The 20,614-nt window shown below is 40.3% G+C and overlaps 1 protein-coding gene across 2 annotated transcripts in view; it reads left to right on the top strand.

Moving 5' to 3' along the window:
* The window catches only part of LOC115355050 (plexin-B2-like), a 182,799-nt gene extending 162,418 nt beyond the window's left edge, over positions 1-20,381 (top strand). For both annotated transcript variants that reach the window (XM_030045683.1, XM_030045684.1), the window contains 16 exons: positions 71-171; positions 977-1,206; positions 1,770-1,951; positions 3,028-3,094; positions 3,950-4,096; positions 4,841-4,918; positions 6,049-6,127; positions 6,541-6,641; positions 7,378-7,462; positions 8,296-8,447; positions 9,533-9,693; positions 12,885-13,032; positions 13,846-13,910; positions 15,552-15,627; positions 17,110-17,184; positions 17,927-20,381. In XM_030045683.1, the coding sequence (XP_029901543.1) occupies positions 71-171; positions 977-1,206; positions 1,770-1,951; positions 3,028-3,094; positions 3,950-4,096; positions 4,841-4,918; positions 6,049-6,127; positions 6,541-6,641; positions 7,378-7,462; positions 8,296-8,447; positions 9,533-9,693; positions 12,885-13,032; positions 13,846-13,910; positions 15,552-15,627; positions 17,110-17,184; positions 17,927-18,031 (1,852 nt within the window). In that variant the 3' untranslated portion in view covers positions 18,032-20,381. The remainder of the gene's footprint in view (positions 1-70; positions 172-976; positions 1,207-1,769; positions 1,952-3,027; positions 3,095-3,949; positions 4,097-4,840; positions 4,919-6,048; positions 6,128-6,540; positions 6,642-7,377; positions 7,463-8,295; positions 8,448-9,532; positions 9,694-12,884; positions 13,033-13,845; positions 13,911-15,551; positions 15,628-17,109; positions 17,185-17,926) is intronic.
* The last annotated feature ends 233 nt before the right edge of the window (positions 20,382-20,614 follow it).

Genomic DNA, 20,614 nt, shown 5'->3' on the forward strand with positions numbered 1-20,614 from the left:
TATGTATGCATTTGACCTTGTTTTATGTACTTGTTTAAACATGGGCATCTGTGTGTTTGTGTGTTGTCAGGAGGAAGAGTCAGCAGGCAGAGAGGGAGTACGAGAAGGTAAAACACCAATTGGAGAATCTGGAGGAGAGCGTCCGAGATCGCTGCAAGAAAGAGTTCACTGGTATACACTCAAAACACACACACACACACACACACACACACTCAAAGATTTGACAGCTATGAAGCTATCCAACAACTTGTTAGTCCGAACCATGCAAATGGACTTTTAGGTGTGAAAGCGACCTAAGATTACCCTAAGACATAGCCTAATGTCAAGAGTGTAAAAGGTCCTCTTGCTTTTTCTGTCAAAATGTCTGCCTTTAGTCTTGAAATTTAGCCAAATACTGAGCTCAAGAACAAAATTATCCAACTTGAATAGTCAACTGAGCTCACTAAGACCCAAAGGAAAGTTTCTTATGTCCAGGCCGAAGACTTTTGAGCCTTCTGTCCACAGTGCTGAATCTTCCATACTGCCTTATTGCCTTTTTTTCACCTTTTTCACTGTTACCTCCTTCACATGAAATCCTGCCAAGACAATTTAGCAGAGGGGACAGCGCTTTATGCAGCGTCAGCTCATACATCAGAAACTTAACCCTCTTGACAAGCTGGGTGTACAATTGTTTTTTTTTACTGAGCCAGGGGTCATGCTCTTTAGATGTCAGATGTTTCTAAGGAGACTATCAAAGTGACTATCAAACTGGCAATATCCTCTATCTATCAAATTGGTGATATTCTCCAACACATACATGATGTACACATCTAAAGTCTAACGTAGACACCTGAGGTTGGCATCGCAGGTATAAACTCCCTTAGAAAATAGTGAAAATCGTACAAACCGTGTGTATTTCACATAAACACCACACACAGTTCATCAGTCAGATGGACCAATTTGATTCTTCTGACTTCTCTCTGTGTCTCTGTGTCAGACTTGATGATTGAGATGGGTGACCACACAAGTGACCTGAGTGAAGGCCGCATCCCTTTCCTGGACTATAAAACCTACACCGACCGCAACTTCTTCCTGCCCTCCAAGGACGGTGCCAATGATGTCATGATCACAGGGAAACTAAAAATCCCAGAGGGCCGCAGAGCCATCGTGGCCCAGGCCCTCAACCAGTTCTCCAATCTGCTCAACAGCAAGACCTTTCTGATCAATGTGAGTTTGTGGCTTATGGAGTCTCCATCTATGCCTCCTTAGCATCTTCGCTATGAAGTCTGGCAAATGGGCAGGGAATACACAGTCAGTACAAGCTACACTCAGCTAGAAATGCATCCTTTTGAGATCATGTTGGACTGAAGTTTTTCTGTGGCAAATGATGTAACCTGAAAAACAAGCCAATCAGAAATGGGCTCTAGTTGTGTTGTCATAATTGGACCTCATCAAAAATCAATCAATTATTTAGAGTCTTAAATTAGCATCAGTCTGCCCTTGTATTAGTAGCCCTGTGGGGCAGCACCTATTGTTAATGCAAGGGAAGAGGGCAGGGCCTCAGATATTTTCAGCTAATCAGCAGCCAGTAGCTCATTAATAATTAATGAATGTCTCCAAAATGGCTTCTTTGATTGGAGGAGCAAGAAGATAAGTTAAATTATTTCTTGACAAATTTCTTTCACTTAAATATCACAGTTATGTATTGTTATGTATTTCCTTCTTCACTGTCTGTTTCTTGTCTCCAAACAAAATCCATTTTTCAAGCCTTTTTGCTTTTCTGTCCCTAGTTCATCCGTACGTTGGAGAGTCGTCCTGACTTCAACGCTCGAGCTCGGGGTTATTTTGCATCCCTGCTGACGGTGGCTCTGCACGGTAAACTGGAGTACTACACAGACATCATGAGAACCCTGCTGCTGGAGCTGATGGACGAACATGTCCAGAACAAAAACCCCAAACTCATGCTGAGGAGGTGAGCAGGGGGATAAGCTCTCTTCCTGCAACACACCCCTGCACTTTGTGTTTTCCATTTAAACCAAATCAGTGCTTTGTTAGAGTGTTAGGTTGTCTAGTTCCCTGGGTGTGAGTCCACATGGTGGTGAAATTTCCTCATTAGTTGCTCTGTGCTCCTCTGGCCTGCTAATTCACAATACAGTATTCCAATGTCTCCATTCACTTCCATAGTGCAGCAAAACATGTCCCAAAATAATACTTTTAGCCAGCGCCAACAAACCAGATTCTGCCAAAATAAATAACAAGTAGCCATTTTTTTTTGTAATCACAATTATTTATGAAAGTACTGTCAGGCTGTTTCTTCCTGGGGCAACGCTACTCTGTGGAAGTTTGCTGCAGACACTGCCTGCTGGATCTACTTTCCAATTCAAATAAACAAGAGAGGAGCCGTTAAAGTTCCTCAAAAAATGTGCACTGGGACTTGGTTTTTATAGTGGCATAATCCACTTTGTTCATGTTCACTTATGTGCTTAAAGTGTTATTTTGGAAGTTATTTTTCTGCACTATGGAAGTGAACTGAGACAGTGAAATCCAGTGTTGTGGATTAGCAGCCCATTGGGAGTACAGAGCAACTAATGAGGATATTTCACCTCCATGTGGATTCAGATAACACCCGGGGAACTAAACACAACAGTAATACATTCCAATACATTGTCTGTATCTACAAATGTACAAACACAGACAGGCAAACAACAAATATCACATTAAATAGGGAAGGTCTGAGCTTTTGATTAATTCACTGAAGAAGTGAGGGAGTGTCAGGGCATTTCACAAATGGGCCCGTTGCAGAATGGATTTTACAGCTTGTTTCACATATTCAGTGCATTGGCTGGTGGTTTTCAGCCCAAATGAAGTGGAAGCCAGGCCGTTCTCCCCTTTAGTGAAACATTAATAAACCAGGAAGGAAGAGTTTTTTGGAGCAAGGTCATGGAAAGTCACGGAAAAGTCACAGACTTATGCAGTTACTTCAATTAATCCTGCTGTCTGTCTACTTTTCTCTCCTTTGTGTGTGTGTGTGTGTGTGTGTGCGTCTAGGTCGGAGACGGTGGTGGAGAGGATGCTATGTAATTGGATGTCCATCTGTCTCTATCAGTTCCTCCGGGTAACACACATTTTCTCTTTCACTTGTTATGTTTGTTTTTTTGTCCTCCTTCTTCCTGTGTTGTTTTCCCCTCTGGTCTTCCTCTGGATCTATTTTCCTTTCCCTCCTCCTCTCTTCTTCCATTTTTCTTCTCTTGTTCTGGTCCCTGTCTAACCTTGGGTTATAATGACTCCATGAAGAAATATCTCCTTCTCTGTCTCACTCTCTCACTCTGCATCCTGCTGACTAAACCTGTTATTTTTTGTGTTTGTGTGTCGGGATTCAACCAGTGCAAGTTTCTGAAGGCTGATATTGTGTACAAATATTCAATATGTTTAAATGAAACGGTTTTGTAGCAAAACAGTGTTTTTTTGCGAATTTTTGAGAAGTCCCAGACAAAATTTGGTGTCACTGACAATGGTGCTGTTTTTGTTTTTGTTTCTTGTAATGCATTTGGCGAGTTCTGCCCTTCGACCACATCCTGGCAAAAATGTTGAGGCATATTCCTGCGGGTTGACAGCTGCTCTGAGATGCTACAAATATGAGTGCGAATTATGCAAAGTGCTTTCTTTTACTATAGCTGCACCGTTTTGAACCAAGGGTGTTTTTTTTTAACCAAGAGTAATTTTTTGCTTTACAGAAACTGGCCCAAGATTATATTTTGTGCCAGTGTTGTTCAAGTTTGAACATGTTTATGACCAAAAAATACAAAATTTTCAGTGTTTCCCAGAATTTAGAGATAGATAGATAGATAGATAGATAGATAGATAGATAGATAGATAGATAGATAGATAGATAGCTGATTGCGGTATCTACTCCATATGTTATTAAATGTCTACATCGATCTAATTCTAACATGCATGTGTCTGTGTGCAGGACACAGCAGGAGAGCCTTTATACAAGCTGTACAAGGCCTTAAAGCACCAGGTGGAGAAGGGGCCAGTGGATGCCAAGATGAAGAAAGCCAAATACACACTCAATGATACGGGGCTGCTGGGGGATGATGTGGAGTACAGTGTGCTTGTAAGTGTACACACACTGAAGACTCTGTATTATGAATCTGCTGTGTTTGTCTAAGCCCAGTAATGAGTTCTGCTTAATGAAAGTCACTTTGGCACTACACAATTTATTTTGTGAATGCCAGGATGAGGATGGCCAAGTGCATCTTCAACAATGCATGACTGCCACTGTGTGATGTGGACTGCTGAACGCTGATCAGGAAAAACCACAGCGTCACAGTTTCTGATGATTACCTAAATAACAGCAGCACACTGGAGGTTGTAGTGGAATTGGTCCAGGGTCAGGAAGCATTATCATTAGGTCTTGAATTATTTTCGGGGAACTCTTCCCAAAAATGTTGCCAAACCTACAATTTACTGGAGAGATTTGAAAGCATGGCTCACTAAAACACACTCCTCATTAGTGCACTTCACCATCGTCTCAGTCATAGTGTAGTAGTGCCTTGAATCCTTTCACGTAGTAATTGGGTGACATTGAAATGTTTGGTGGGCAGTAAAACATGAACACAAATGATCATCAGGTTGAATGTGTGTTCAGCGTGAAAAAGCTCATCACACGCAAGCAAAGATGAAAGAAAACTAATCATGGCACTTTGATGCCTTCAAACAAGTTTAAACACATGAAGACCTCCAACAGTTGGTCCCACAGTCATTCCCATGATGTAAATGTTGCATGAAATTGTGGCAAACCACTTAAGCCTGTCAGGATTAGTCTGTGCTTAACTGACGGCTGTGTGTGTCCTGTCAGACTTTGCAGGTTTTGGTACATGGGGAAGGACCAGATGTGACTCCTGTCAAGGTGCTCAACTGTGACACCATTTCCCAGGTTTGTTTGCACTCCTCCAGAGCACACTCCATTTCTTAGTGCTTAAAGTCCCCCTCCAGCCATTTATTAAGCCACTAAAAATAATCTCTGTTCATCAAGATTACAAATGTAGAATGTTTTCTTGGAAAAAAATAAATAAACAAACATTCTTTACTACCTTAAAACTGCTTAAATATAACTCTAAATCTTGACTTCATTAAGAACGTGCAGATCTATGAATATGCAGATTGTCTCCGCCCACCTTCCTGCCAGTTGACAGGATTGGCTGTGGGATTTGTGACGTACCAAATCTAGCTGGTGTAGGTTTGAGTCTCAGATTTTAATATACAGTCACCTCCTTCTTCAGGAGAGGAATGTGAAAACACCTCTCTAGTGACAAACTTTGCACAGATACAAGTCAGCATAGTTAAGGTCAGACATTTTAGGGGGAATGAACATAAGGAAAACACATGTTTGAGTGGAGGGGGAGTTTTCAGTTGGTACCCAAAACAGTGAAACCACTGACAGCTTTAAAAGCAGAATATTATAATGAGTTTGGGTTCCAGGCTAATTGCAGATTCATTCACTTCAGCACTAGTGACATTTCAATTCAGTTTAATTCTGTCTTTCTTTTCAGCAAAGGTTCACAGACTTTAAAATATGACTCAGTTCTTTCTGAACCATTAGGAGCTTCTCTTCAGTTTGACAGAATGATGATCCACTAAGCAGTGCTCATTCTAAAGTCAAATTTCTGCCGGTTTTTCCATATTTCTTATATTCATATTTCACCGGTGTGATCTCACTCTAAAGGTTGACACTGGATTGAATAAGTGCTGCCTGGCGGATTTTATATGATTTCAATAATTCATGAAAGGTCTTACAGGAATAGTTTGCTCAAAAATGAAAATTATCCTCTATACTTACGTTTGGGATAAGTCTCAAGCTTTTACAAATCCTAGATAGTTTCTTTTTTCCTCTTAAAATCAGCTGTTAAGTGTGTCTTTCCAATTTATCACACATGTAAGTTGTGTAAGAACTCAAAACTGGTCTTGAGCATTATTTCTTTTTCTCTTCCATCTCTCTATAATGTTCTACTTTCAGAGAATAGTTTGGCATTTTAATATTGTTATTTTTTTCTTTCTAATCTACAGGTCAAAGAGAAGATCATTGATCAGGTGTACAGGAATCTGCCTTACTCCCAGAGGCCAAAGGTGGACAGTGTTGCACTTGGTAAGACACACACCTACAAACATGCACATGTTGTAAATCACACACACATGGCAAAGGCTTTAATTGAAGCCACTAAATGATGCTGTGGTTTAGATAAGAATGGAAAAGTGCTGTCTCCACCACATGGCATTGCTATTCATTAGTACTGAGCACTGAGCAGAATTTATCATGGAAATGAGAAAAATATGTGACATATTGTCTATATTAATGAGCTAATATACTGTTAAAGGTGTTAAAGTAACATTTACTGTGTTTGGTAGTTCACTTGACTACCTTGACTCACAGCATTCGTCACTTTTTGTCCTCTCTCCTACTACATTCCTGCCTGCTGTCTTTACTATGTAATCGAACAGCACTACTAAAAAATATTCCTTTTTCAAAACATGAAGTTGCATTTCCTCCTCTGTCCACAGAGTGGCGGCCTGGTTCCACAGGGCAGATTCTGTCAGACCTTGACCTGACCTCCCAGAAGGAAGGACGCTGGAAGAGACTCAACACCTTGGCTCATTATAATGTGAGTGCTGTCGAGTGTGTGCAAGACAGAGCGCGGCCTAGTGACTTGCATCTGTGGTAGTGTTGAGCTAATGTGGGCGTTTACCTACAAAAATCAGTGATAGCATTGTCAAGCACATCAGCATTTTAACATAACACACAGTAAGGCACAGCTGAGTCCCATATCTCACCATTGTGACATTGCATGAGCATGGTCATGTTCCTGTCCTGAAAAGTACAGGAATTTAGCATTTCCTTCTGATTTTTTTGTCAGGGTGGAAAAACTTGAAACAGCATTTAATCCCTGGTTTAATTCTGTAATTACACATCAGGATCCAAAATGGCTCTTGAGTGATCCTATATTGTGATTTATTGTTTCCCATTTGGTAGGCTTCACACACCCCACTTGAGAAATTTTGAAGTCACCCTAGCTGCTCTATATTGATCTCAGTCAACCCTTTTTTCCTGCTCTTACACAGTACTAAAATGACCTGAACCATAATGCAGAGAAAGGTCTGGCCGCCTGAGACTCGTCCCCACGTGGCATGGGGACCAATATATTTTAAAGCCCGTCTACAGTCACCCCCTTCACCCCTTTCACCTTTCAAAAGTCCACCGAGAGCTCTCCACCTGGAAAAGTGCGATATGAGAATTTTCAGCTGAAGGGGAAGTCCTCACATTTGATTGCAGCAAATATTGGGGAGTGAATCAATCATTGATTCTCTCTCTCTTTCTCTGTGTGTGTGTGTGTCCTGCAGGTTCGGGACAATGCCACGTTGGTTCTGTCCAGAGTGCTCCACACACAGCAGTCATTCCACCAGAACCAAGACAGCCATGAAGAGAGTATGTGCGCGCACACACACACACACACACACACACACACACACACACACCCAATCATCTGTCCTGCTGTAACTGACATGCAAAACACACTGTGACAGAAGGCAGTGGCCACAATGGCTGTCACTTCATTCCTTTTTAACCCTCTGAAACCATTATATATTTAAAACTAAATTACAAAAAGACTGAAATTACTAACACGTTTCCAAAAATGTTACATATTAGTAAACAATTTATGAAAATACCAGAAATTACCAGAATTTTTAAAAAGCAAAAAATGACAAGACAATGATTGTTAAATTAGAAAAAAAAATTGTTGAAGTGACTTTTGTTCAGATGATAAAATAGAAGTGAGCTGGAGGGCCGCATGTGGCCCCAAGCCAGTCTTTAAGTATCTATACAATAAAGTATAATGCAGTACAAAACAATAGATATGCCATGACACACCATGATATTATATGATTCAGTAGAATAGGCCATAACATGGTAAAATACAGAGGAAACAATATAATATGATTCAGTAAAATATGAGACAGTGCAGTAGGACATAGATGATAGATGTGATATTCACTTTGTTGTTACCTCAGTATTTTAATATCAATTGCCAAAGTGCCAAAGCATTTAATGTGAAATTTCCTAGCTCTGGTTGACTTACTGGCCATTATAACTGACAGAGGGGGTTTGTACTTCTAATGGCAGAATAAAAGATACAAATGGGCTTTACAGGGGTTTACAAGCATTGAGTATCGGGATATGGTGATTGAGTTGATTCTGAATTTTTAAAAATATTGAAATGGAATGAGATGAGAGCCCTGTTTCCCCCGCCACCACCACAGAAAACGCCCTGCTGGAGGACGACAACACCTTCCACCTGGTGCGCCCGGCGGACGAGATCGATGAAGTCAAGTCAAAGAGAGGAAGCATGAAGGACAAGGCAATGACCAAAGCTATCACCGAGATCTACCTGACCAGGCTGCTGTCTGTCAAGGTACAACAGAGGGCAGCGGCTGCAAGTGTGTGTGTGTGTGTGTCATGATGGAGAAGGCTATGACCAAAGCACTACTGTGTGTGATGGTGTGAGATTATTAACTTAACATTAGTTTTCCTAAAAGCAGCAGCACTGTCGTGTTTTCATATCGTGAAACTGGGCAGAGTGAAACAGTTCCTCCGCCAGAGAAAATAGTCCCCAGGGAAACATTTGCTTTACACAGCATATTATCAGTTCTGTGGTTGACAACTGTGTTGGCTGCAAAAGCAGAACACTATAAGGTGGCTGTTTCAACCAAAAATTAAAATGTGAAAATCAAGAGATTTTCATTATATGTTGTGAAATCTTACTAACCCTGCATTATTTGCAAAATGGGTTAAAATGGGCAAAATCACTGGTATGGTCCTTTAACCATACCCTGGTCTTCTCAATGATGATCTTGTTTGTTTACACTAAATATACTAATGTCTCAAACATTCGTGTGGTAATTACATACTGATGTTGAAATGATATATAATGTAAAAAAGAGAGAGAATAAAGAAAAGGCCATAAACATTTTAATGGGAAACAGCAAGGATCTCCTAACCTGGGTGTGTTTGACATACAAAACAACTATTTGTCTCATTTTGTGAAGAGACAAATGCTTGAATTGTGTGGATGAGCAATGCTCTGCTGGTTTCTGCAGATGAGAGCTCAGGACAACACACCCGCTCATCCTCACTCACACCAACACACACTCACACATATGCATTCGCTTCCATCCTCCTTTCCTCCCCAAAGCTATTCTCAATTCCAATATTTCCTTCCTTGTCTGGTTATGTATTCAAGACAAGGAGGACAGGATTGTTGATGGTAGTAATACAATTAATAAAACTCATGATCATTAGTAATCCACATGGAAATGAATGCAAATACATTTTCTGCAATCCTTTGATCATAATTTTAGGAAAAAATGTTTTGGCTACTAAAACTTTTATTCTTTTCAAGCCCTGCAGGCATGTGTGTGGTACTATGAAGATCAACCCAACAAGACTGTGCTACTGTTTTCATCCCTGTGTGTGTGTGTGTGTCTTTGTGTCTCCCAGGGCACGCTGCAGCAGTTTGTGGACGATTTCTTCAGGAGCGTGTTATGCTCCAGTGCAGTCGTCCCTCCTGCTGTCAAATACTTCTTTGACTTCCTGGATGAACAGGCACTGAGACACGACAATGTAGAAGAAGAGACTCTACACATCTGGAAAACTAACAGGTAGCACTCACACACCAGTAAGGCCTGTGTTTGTCCTAGTCAGGGTCTGACCCATGTGGGATTTTCAAGGATTCATGCCACTTTCATGCCAAAAACTACAAAGATGTACCTCTGCCAACGCTGCGCAATTCTCAGCCACATCCCATAGCTGACCAAAGTTTTGGCAGTTCTCACTTTTCATGCTTTTAATTGAAGGAAATGCTGTTGTAATGCCTGAGTTATGCACCTTTTTGTGATAAGCCACCATCACACTCTCTCTTAGCCAATCAGTGTGAAAGGTTAATCAGTTCTTCTTTGCCTCATGCTTTCCACAAAATTTGCCATGTTATGTGAACGTGTTTGGAAGTCATATCTTTTTGCAGCTGGTGACGCCCACCCCATGCCCCCTTTTGACCAATCAGCATGAAAAGCTAATCATGAAAAGCTCTTTCTCGGCCCATGACTAACCTTTCCACAAAGTTTTGTGCAAATCCATTCAGAACCTTTTGAGATATCTGGTCACAAACAAACAGACAAATGTAATGGGGAGAAGAACAAGCCCCATCCAACTCTGTCACTAGAGCAATCAAGTAATCAGTGTTTCTTATTAAATTTTATTCTTGTCAGGGTGGCAATGGAAATGGCATTTAGAGCATCATGAGACTCTAAAGCTCATCTAAAACGCAGACTCTTAGAAGGGAACAGTGGAATACATTACTCCCTTCAAATGAATTAATTTAAATAAATGTAATAGAACAATGAGTTCATATAATTTCAAAGAAATTAAAATATCAGGTTTCACACATTGTTTTTTTTTTTCCCTGTGGCCAGGGAACAGTGTCGGGGAATTTTACTTTTAAAAGTAATTTGTTACATTATAGCATTATCTGTTTAGAAAAGCTGTTAGAGTGCGTGAGCATTACTAAAGATAGAAGCCCTTTGCAATGCTTTGGTGATACTTACTGCCTACGTCTTAACATAGTCAGTGCATTACATCCCAGCCCATAATTACCTGTACAGGGTAACAATGGGAATGACAGGCAGAAAACAGTGCGAATGCTTTCTCAGTGTTCAGACTGTCTTCAAGCAGAACCTGCAGTAAGGCAAGGCAAGTTTATTTGTACAGCACCTTTCAAACACAAGGCGGTTCAAAGTCCTTTACGTAAGATTTACAAAGACATAAAAACAAGATTTAAAAGACACAAATAGAAAAAAGAGTGTAATAAATTAGATAAAAAATAGATAAAGGTGTAGTGCATTATAGTTAAAGTGCATCATCTAGTAAAGGCAGTGGCAAATTTAAGCTCCAATTTAAAAGGGCTAAGGCTAGGGAGAGAATGGATTGGTTTGTGAGTATCATTAATATAACACACTGAACTAGACAGTGTTATTATGAATCCCACCAGAGTCCTGGGCAAGACACACACACAAGTGCTGTTGCTGTGGTTGCTCATAAAATGTGTTTCCTGTTGCCCATAAGCCCTCACCCAAACATAACCCTCAACCATATGGGGGTTTCTCGCCAAGAATGTTGGTGGAATTTATAATAATGCCAGCATGTCGCCCCGCTATGTAACGACCAGTACTGACCTGATGCAACAGTCTATGTTTATTTTTTAAACACACAGCGCACATTGCAGACAAAGTGGAATCATATCTGCTAGATTCTGCATTCATATCTCAACAACAAAGCTAAAACTCTGACTGAAATCGCACAAACTGAATCATCTCCATCATATTGGAGGTGGAGGACCATGACTGACTGATATCCAGCGTTTTCAGCCAGGTCCCATCCAGGTGTGCTCTGTGTGTATTGGTGTCTGCTTAACTTAGAACTTTATTCTTAAAACTGCATCTTAGATAGAGATGCAACCTTCCACGAAAACCTGCAAAGAGACGTAATTATACTGCGCCTCATGACAGTTGTGCATGTGCGCGCGTGCGAATGTGTGTGTGTTTGTGTGCGCACATTATTCCTCATCAACTAAACTAGAGAGTAATTATGTTCTCTTCATAGCTGAACCAAGCAGTCAGCCACATGAAAGGCCGATTTAATTGGCAGGCTGTTATCAGGATGGATAAATGATGACAGAGGGAAATGAAGAAGCGAGATATTGAAGAAGAGAGGAAATCGAGACAGATGATAGAAGAGAGAGGGAGAGATTGTGCACATAAACTCTTTTTTCCTCCTCTGTCCTCATAACCGCTGCTTCGAAAATGGCCTTGAGCCTGTCAATCACCAGAAACACACTCACACACATACACACACAACTTAGACAGACAATGAAATATTCATTGGTACTTGTGAATTATTGATTAGGGTTATGGTCTGTGGAGGTAGCGGGGAGGTTTCTGTGGCAGGCACAGATGAAAGGATGGAGGGAGGGGAAGAGAGGTGGACAGCTCTGATCACTTCACAGGGATAAAGTGGGGTATCTTCCGGTCCTCAGTGTCCCAAAAAGCATTAAGGGATCTAAATCTAACACCTTAAAATGTCTGTAATACTGTAGATGTGTTAATTAAGTTTTATATTGATTCTACTGTAAAATGAGATGTTTTATTCACAGTTTCTCTACAGTCAGTGGTACGTAGTCAAGGCAAAGATGGAAAGTAAGACAAAGGAAATAAGGCAAATACCATTAATTGTGTAGTTTCACCACAGATGTTAATAGAACCAGCAGTAGTAGAGTTGTTATATTTTCTTATGTTGTGTGACACTGCTGCACTTCTAGCAAAAAAAAGTTTACAGTGAAATTGCCACAAAAATTCAGAGGAAAATGAAATTAGAAAATGACCCAAAAAAAAACAAATCAAAAAACAATAAAAATTGCAAAAATTACAACCAGTAAATGACCAAAAAAACTGGGGGAAAAAAGGTGCAAAATTACAAGAAAATAAAAAATAAGAAAATATTACCATAAAATTAGAAGGAGAAAAGTTACCAGAAAATTACATTAAAATTAATTAATTACATTAGTAAAACAAAACTGTATTTCTAATTATTATATTTCTCTGTTTTTTCCATGTTAATTTTTAACACAAAAATAACCATAAAATGACCAAAACATTCAATGCAAGAAAATGTATTAAAATAAAAAAAAAAGTTCCAATGGTGCAATAGAACTTTAATAACTTCTAAGTGTGATAAGTGTCATTCACAGGGTTTTGAGCAGTGTGCACATGCCCTGATCTAACCCTGTCGGTGTCCCCAGCTTGCCCCTGCGCTTCTGGGTCAACATCCTGAGGAACCCTCACTTCATCTTCGACGTGCACGTGACGGAGGTGGTGGACGCTTCGCTGCACGTCATCGCCCAGACCTTCATGGACGCCTGCACCAAGACCGAGCACAAACTCAGCAGAGTCAGTCACAAAACCAGCCTGAAAGCTCTTAACACTTGCACTCTCACAACCATGATCAGATATTGTTCATTGTTTGTGCCAGATGCACCAGGACAGCAAAACGGAAAAGCCTCAAGTATAAGTCTCACAGTGTCCTTATGATCCACTGTAGATATGAGACTCATAGACAGTGTCGCTTTGCTCAACATCGCACATTCTGCTAAAGAAGTACACGTGGTAACACTGTGAAGACCACGCCACACCATTCCTGTTGACACCAAAATTGTATTTTTCATCTGACTGATAGTCCACCATAAAACACTTAAAATTGTATTTGTCAGTGGATTGTGTTAGATTCTTCCCTTTCGGCTAACTGGCCAGATGTAAATGACGCATTATCACACGGAGACATTTCCAACAGAGACTGAGAGCAGAAAGCGTTCCAGCAGTTTAAGACGTCAACACTAAATGTCAGGTTTTGGTGTCAGTCCCTCAGAATCACAGAGAAGAGGCTTCACGCTCGACTCAGTTTTTCACCAACTTTCAATTTTTCAAACTGGGAAAAATCTCTCAAAAAAGAGGCAGAGATAGTGATGTCTCCACCAACAGAATACAGTGGTGATGAGTTAGTTGTCTTGTTAACTATATTAATATGTCCATACTGCCACTTTTTATTATAAGCAACAAGTTCACGACCCTTCTCTGGTGGATGTCAAAAGGATTGTTCATGTAAAACATCTACACTCTGCATAAAATGAATTGCTTGAATTGCTTTATGGTAATTAAGATGGTCATTAAAACTAACTCCTCTACCCTGTTTCTCTCTCACTGCAGGAGTCTCCCAGTAACAAGCTGCTCTATGCAAAGGAGATTTCCACATACAAGAAGATGGTGGATGAGTGAGTTGGCTTGCTGAATACTCAGAAAAATAAATGAATGTGTACAGTGTTGAAGTCACGAGGCTTCCCGAATCCAGGAGAATAATGACTGAATAACGATGAGAATCATTTATATGTAGCAGACAGGTGGGAATACGGGCCCACGTTTTCCATTCATCAAAGTGGTTTCCGTTTGATGGCAAATTTTTAAAACCTCGAAAAAACAAAGTCCAGTGTACAAGACTGAATAAGGTACGACTTTGATCAGATGAAACTATTGAACCTCATGGAGAAATTGCAAAGCAGCATTAAGATGCAGAAAGGGAGATGAGATGGAAATATAAACCATAAAACATTAGTTATAGTGCCTCTGGAGCATATTAAGCAAATTAGCAAAAAAATATGAGGTACAGTACTATGAGGATGTGCTAAATGACTAACAGGATTCACACTAGTCATTGAATTTCTGAAATATTATGGAATTTGGTGTAACTGAGCTGTTTCTTAAGCTAAACCTCAGTGTTGTGGACTAGAAAACAACAGTTTGCTGTGCTGCCTACACCCACAGCACAACAAGTGTTTCTGCATGCCCCTCACCTGCTTGTTAGCATACATTTGCACACAGCTGGTTCTCTACTTGCCAGCTGTGACTGTCGAGTCGAGTTGAAGTCAAGTTTAGTGACGCAACTCATCTGCAAAATATAGCTTACATGCATAAAAGAGAAGTTAGTCGTTATATCTATGGAATGGGACCGGGCAAGTTGTCAAATAAATAACAGATTCATAAATTCATAATGTCAGTTTTCACAATGCAGTCGCTTCACAGTCCCTTTCAAGAGAAGCAGGTTGACTCGGGCACCATCTTGGTCACATGACTGAGAAGACATGGCCCCTGTGTCTTTGAGCAGGGAGTCATCTATATCTAATGTTCTGACATACATACAGTCATTTACCTTACATGTTTACAAAAAATGCCAAATCGTGAACATGGGATGTTAGCATTTCTTTCAAATGACACCTTTGTCACACAAGAACAACATGATGCCACTTACCGATGCTTGTATGCATGCGGCCTCCACTGCTTCACGAATCGCTTTGATAACAGCAGTCGACGGCAGGCCCTTAAATTTGTCTTGTCATGCAAGTTAGCAAGAGGGAGCTGACGCTTAAATGTAGGGATGATACATTATTAAATGATCGCAGATGTAGCAATAAAGATAGTTCTATAGTTTTCTGATGACATGTCACGTTGACAGAGCTGCCATCTTTAGTGTTACAGATCTTCCCATTCAAAATTGGTATAGCGCTCTGTCTCTGTATTAAACTGTCATTTGACAGTTTCTATCACTTGGCAGTTAATTGGATGTATGGGGCTACAGAGGAGCCAAGTTCCAGCTACAACTGAGTGGACAAATTGCTTCCCGAAGAGCAACACAAGCAGAGCTGCACCACTGTAAACGACCTCATTTGTGCTGCTGTTTTGAAATTCATCCCGTCAGTGGTTTAGTTCCACAATAAACAAATATTGTGAAATGTCCCACACGGCTAATAAGCTTTCCTCTCATTACATTATTAAGAACAATAACAGGAGAAAACAGCGTCTGTCTTCAGGCAGCATAATTAGACTCTGACTTTGTGTTTGTGTGTGTGTATTCTCCTCAGTTATTACAAGGGCATCAGACAGATGGTTCCAGTCAGCGACCAGGACATGAACACACACCTTGCTGAGGTGTCCAGGGTACGAGCCACCATGTGTGTGTGTGTGTGTGTGTGTGTTTGGAATTTCTAAAATGTCAGAATCTCATTTTTTGGCTTGCCAAGGGCTGATAACCTGAAAAAGGACCTGTCAGAAAACATTTTACCAGAAAATGTCATCAGTATGAATTTCTCATAGAAATATGCCTTTTCAGTGCTGGACATGTTTAGAATCAGATACCTTGTGAGTAGAATTACAGTTTTAATTTAAAATTTACTCCTTCAGTCCTACTAGAATTTGTGTGTGTGTGTGTGTGTGTGTGTGTGTGTGTGTGTGTGTGTGTGTGTGTGTGTGTGTGTGTGTGTGCGTGTGTGTGTGTATCTTTGTCTTCATTTGTTCTTCTATTGCCAGCTAACTGAAGGTATTGAACTGCAACACAAGCAGAGGAGAAACAGAGGTGACAGACAGCCAATCAAGACGCTGTTTGATAAAGAGCTACTGATTTAGACAGAGTCATGGAGAGGCTGCCTTTTTTTCTGTACAAAATCATCTGCACACAAAATGCCAAAGCAAGATCATGACATCCTAATTCATGCAAGATTTACTTATTTTGTGCTCTCAATTTGGTATGTTGAGCTCACAAATTAATGAAATAGCGCCCACGTTTTTCCTAATTTGTGCTCTCGTCTAAAGAAAACGTGCCTGCAATGCCAGAGACTTGAGCCCTGCATGATAAATTATATGATTTAATATGAACTTTAATAATAAAAAAATAATAATGCATTCAAAATTCAGATTCCCTCCCTGTAAAGTGTGCGTACATCCATCTATAGCCATGCCGTATGTCGTTACCTTGCAGTTGATTTACACTGAGCTCAATGACTTGATCCAAGTCAGCATATTAATGCTGGTAGAGCTGGTGCACCCTCAGGATCCTCCGGCTCATTATAATGCTACAAGAGGTGAGGGTGCTCAACATGAACCGCGTCACACATCCCCGTGTCAAAACACTCCTTAATCCAAGAAGCCCAACTCCACGGGTTCTGCTGCCAGCTCATCCACTCAATTTCTCTAGACCACAGTACAATCCAGCTACAACATGGGCGCAGTGTTATTACTCTGAGGGCCTGAAACGTCCAATTGAGAACACACAACAAGTAAATTGTGCGCATGAATTCTGATTTCATGACCTCAATTTAGTGTTTCGTGGGCACAAATTAGGATTTTGTGCGCACAAAATATAAAAAAACAGCTTCCATGGCTTCCTCAGGATTCTGTAGATTTCCTCTCATTTCGTGGGCCCAAAGTCTGTCATGTTCAGGAAGCTGATTTATTCACTCCAGTCAGCTGACTTTTTTATTTTTATTTGTGTGTGTGTGTGTGTGTGTGTGTGTGTGTGTGTGTGTGTGTGTGTGTGTGTGTGTGTGTGTAAAATTCACTTGACAGTTGGATGGAAACATAGCGGCTGTCTCCCTCAGAGGATTTTGACTATCTTTATATCATAACAATGTCTGTTCTCTGCAGCAACACACAGACAAGCTGAACACCCAGGTGGCCTTACATCAGCTCTATCAGTACGCCAGCAAGTACTACGATGGGGTAAGAAATTCTTTTTCGTTTAAAAAATTTAAAGATACTAGAGCAAAATAATGTTCATGTTTGATTTCCAAAAGAGAACAGACCAGTGGGAGACATTCCTACAGTCTGTGATAGAGCTATAGACTGAAAACACAATAAAACCCGGGTTGGAGGTCATATAGCGACTGCAATATATATGATAATTTGGTCTTATTGTACATTCCTAATACACACCTAGATATTATGCTTAGATTCTTTCCTAAAATGATCTTTGAAAGCCCTGAGATGCACAGCAAAAACAAATTCTGGATTCTCTGAGGAGATCCAATTTCTTTGTACTTCAGAAATCCTTTTCCCACCTTTACTGATACAATACATGGAGCCAATACTGATCTTTTTTTTAAAAAAAAAATCAGATACCCGCCTGTTCCTCCTCAAATATGATGGATGCGATGCAGTTTGTTTGATAATTTATTGATCATAGAATTGTTCAGCACTACACCAGTTGTCTATTTTATTCTCATTTATGAGGAAATTCTCAGCAAATATTTGAAATCTATGGGACTTTCTTGGTGTGAAAATGGCCAAATTTAAAGATGCTGAACATTGGCACAGTATCAGTTGTCAGCACCTTCAGTTCAGTCTTTATCGGCCAATAAAAACCTGCTTGAAAATTCTCCAGCCTTTGTAACAGTTACAGTATTTCTCTCGTGATCGCACTGCCAGTAGTAAGTTTTGAACATTGTGGTGTCGTCTACTTCAGATCATCCAGTCCTTGGACGACGACCCGGCAGCCCAGAGTAAACAGCTCACCCTCCGGCTCCAACAGATTGCTGCTGCGCTGGAGCACAAAGTCACTGACCTCTGACCTCTGACCACAAGACACGTGGAGGGGGGAGGAGCTGATGGCTATGCGCGATGTAGTTTTCCATATAAGGACTCGAAAGAGGAGGAGGTCTAGGGCTCCACGGACTGAAAAGGAAGGGGCTGGGGACGTCACACGAAACTGTTGTCCACATAAGGACCAAAGCGGGAGGGACTACGGGACTCCGTATTGTTGACCACATGGAACAGAGTAAATGAAGTGAAGCCCACGGTGATGTCGCAGTGGTGTAGTGGTGGTAAATGTACCGATGCTGCTGCAGTCATATAGCAAACCTCCGCTGAAGCCATTTGGCATCCCTAAACACGTAGTGAGGAGGGATGCAAAATGGCTGTAGATTGGAGCTCTAAAATGAAAGGTCTTTCTTCCAATTAGGCTCAGTATACTGATATGTATTGAATGGCCCCTGCTACACCACTGTTATCCACAAGACTTGATGTTTCTAAGGACTGAAGGGGGAGATTCCATGGAGCCCTACAGGATGTTGATGGTCAAATAACAAATGAAGATTGAAAGTTTTTGGACAATTTGAAGTAATTAAGTGAAGTAAGACATTGCCAAATATTTCCTTTTTACCAGTCAGCCCTACTGGACATTTGGATTTTATGGACAATGACTCTAGAAAGGATTTGGATCAGAAAGTCCTCTGGAGACTTGGACATGAAGACTGCGAGCTAACCACTTTTTTTTGCTCTCCTATATAGGGCTAAGGCAAAGTGTTTGAACTCTGGACGGGAGGTGAATTAGCCTCTAAACGCTGATCTGTGGACAGTTTCCACACTAATGGTCAACAGGAAATTGAATACCAAGTCAGCAACAGAGAACTGCTTCATCCTAAAGCCTGGAATTGTAAGGATGAGCTGTGACTTTTACTTTAATCGAGCTGACAGATTAATAATAATTGACCAATGAAAACCCAGTGCGGTACACACCACTGGCCAATCAGGGGTCTTGGTTCTGAAGGCACAACTGAGGAGAGTGAAATCAGGGTACGATGAGAGTTTTGTCCAAAAAAAATAACGTTAACATGGACTTTCCTTTTTCATGGCCAAATATTTTTCCGTATCAGATTCGCCGCAGTATGTGTTTCTACGCTGATGACATTGTGTTGATAACTGAAATCACAAATAATCAGCTGAATAATTTTTTCTCTGTGTAGTCTGAAGTTGAGTTTTAGTATTATCCTTTGTATGGAAAATATTCTGGTGCAGGCTTTAAGCAGAGGCTTTGCATTCACATACACAGTATGAAATTAATCTTTTTAACGGACTGACAGATCACCCACTCAGTTTATTTTTGTGATTTTTTTTTTCTTTTATAAAGTGTTCAGAGGTTTAGCAGGGTGGTCCATGATGTGGTATCCTGTGTGTGTGTGTGTGCGCGTGTGTGTGTGTATTCGTGTGTGTGAGAATCTTCATGTGATGTCAGATCCGTTGTTTATACTTCCTGTGTAAAACCATGACTGCCTAATCATGCTGTCTAAATAGCCAAATGTAAAGTATTTTGATTTTAATTGTAATTTTTATAATTTGCTGTCTTGATTCCTTTTGTAATTTTGCCACTCCCTTAATGCAGTGTCATTTTTTTAAGGGTTTTTCTATTTTTCTCTGTATAATTTTATGATCTTGGAGGAAGTGGTCTGAGAGTCCCTCAAAGACATGGTGTCCATGGATCCTTACAGTCAAAAAAGTTTGAATGGGCCAAATTTAATGCCTTGAAATATGATTACAATGTCTTAAATCCACTTATCAGAGCTCTTATTTTTTTCTTTATGTAATGACAAGTTTCTTTACGCTGTGATTAATATATAACAAAGTTAGTCGTACAGTCTGCAACTTATCTGCTTTACTACATGTCTCTTACTTTTCTGATGTCCTTTTTCTCATGCGGCCCATATATTGTACACATTCACAGCTTTGATTTGCCGTGTTCGCTCACAAATATTTTAACTGGTCTTGAGTTCAGTCCCAAGTAGCCTTAAAGCGTCTTGAATTTTGGCTTTGTGAAACCTGCAAATATCCTACAGAGCCATTGCACTAACATCAGCCATCATAAGCAATACTGTTTTGGACAAAGTTAAAGATGGATCCTAACCAAAGGGGCTGCCCTTGTCAGTAAAAAAATAAAATCCTCCTTGGATGCCCACAATGTAACGCCCGCTGTAAATCTCCCTGTGGTCAGACTTTATCAGTGCCATTACTATTTCACTGAAACCTTGTATTTCTCAAGTCAGTGAAGAATACATTTCTCAGCTATAAATTACAGAGAAAAATTGAAAAAAAATTATGTTATGGTTGTTTTGGACATAAATGATGAGCAGTTGTATTTCCAACCACTCAGTGAAGGAGTGATCCCTGGACCAAGTCAAGAGGATCTGCAGCAGTCTTTGGATTAGTTAAGTGCCATTACACTGCTGGAGTGGAAATGTACTCCTTTATCTAACATTATGCTACTTATTGATCATCTTCTTCATCACAGTCTTCATTGTATATCTGCCTTATTCTTTGCCTTCTGAGCCCTAAACGATGCTTTATGTACTGCTTTAGTTACTATCAAAGATTGAATATG

Source organism: Myripristis murdjan, chromosome 23 (genome assembly GCF_902150065.1).
Source record: "Myripristis murdjan chromosome 23, fMyrMur1.1, whole genome shotgun sequence".
Taxonomy (NCBI): domain Eukaryota; kingdom Metazoa; phylum Chordata; class Actinopteri; order Holocentriformes; family Holocentridae; genus Myripristis; species Myripristis murdjan.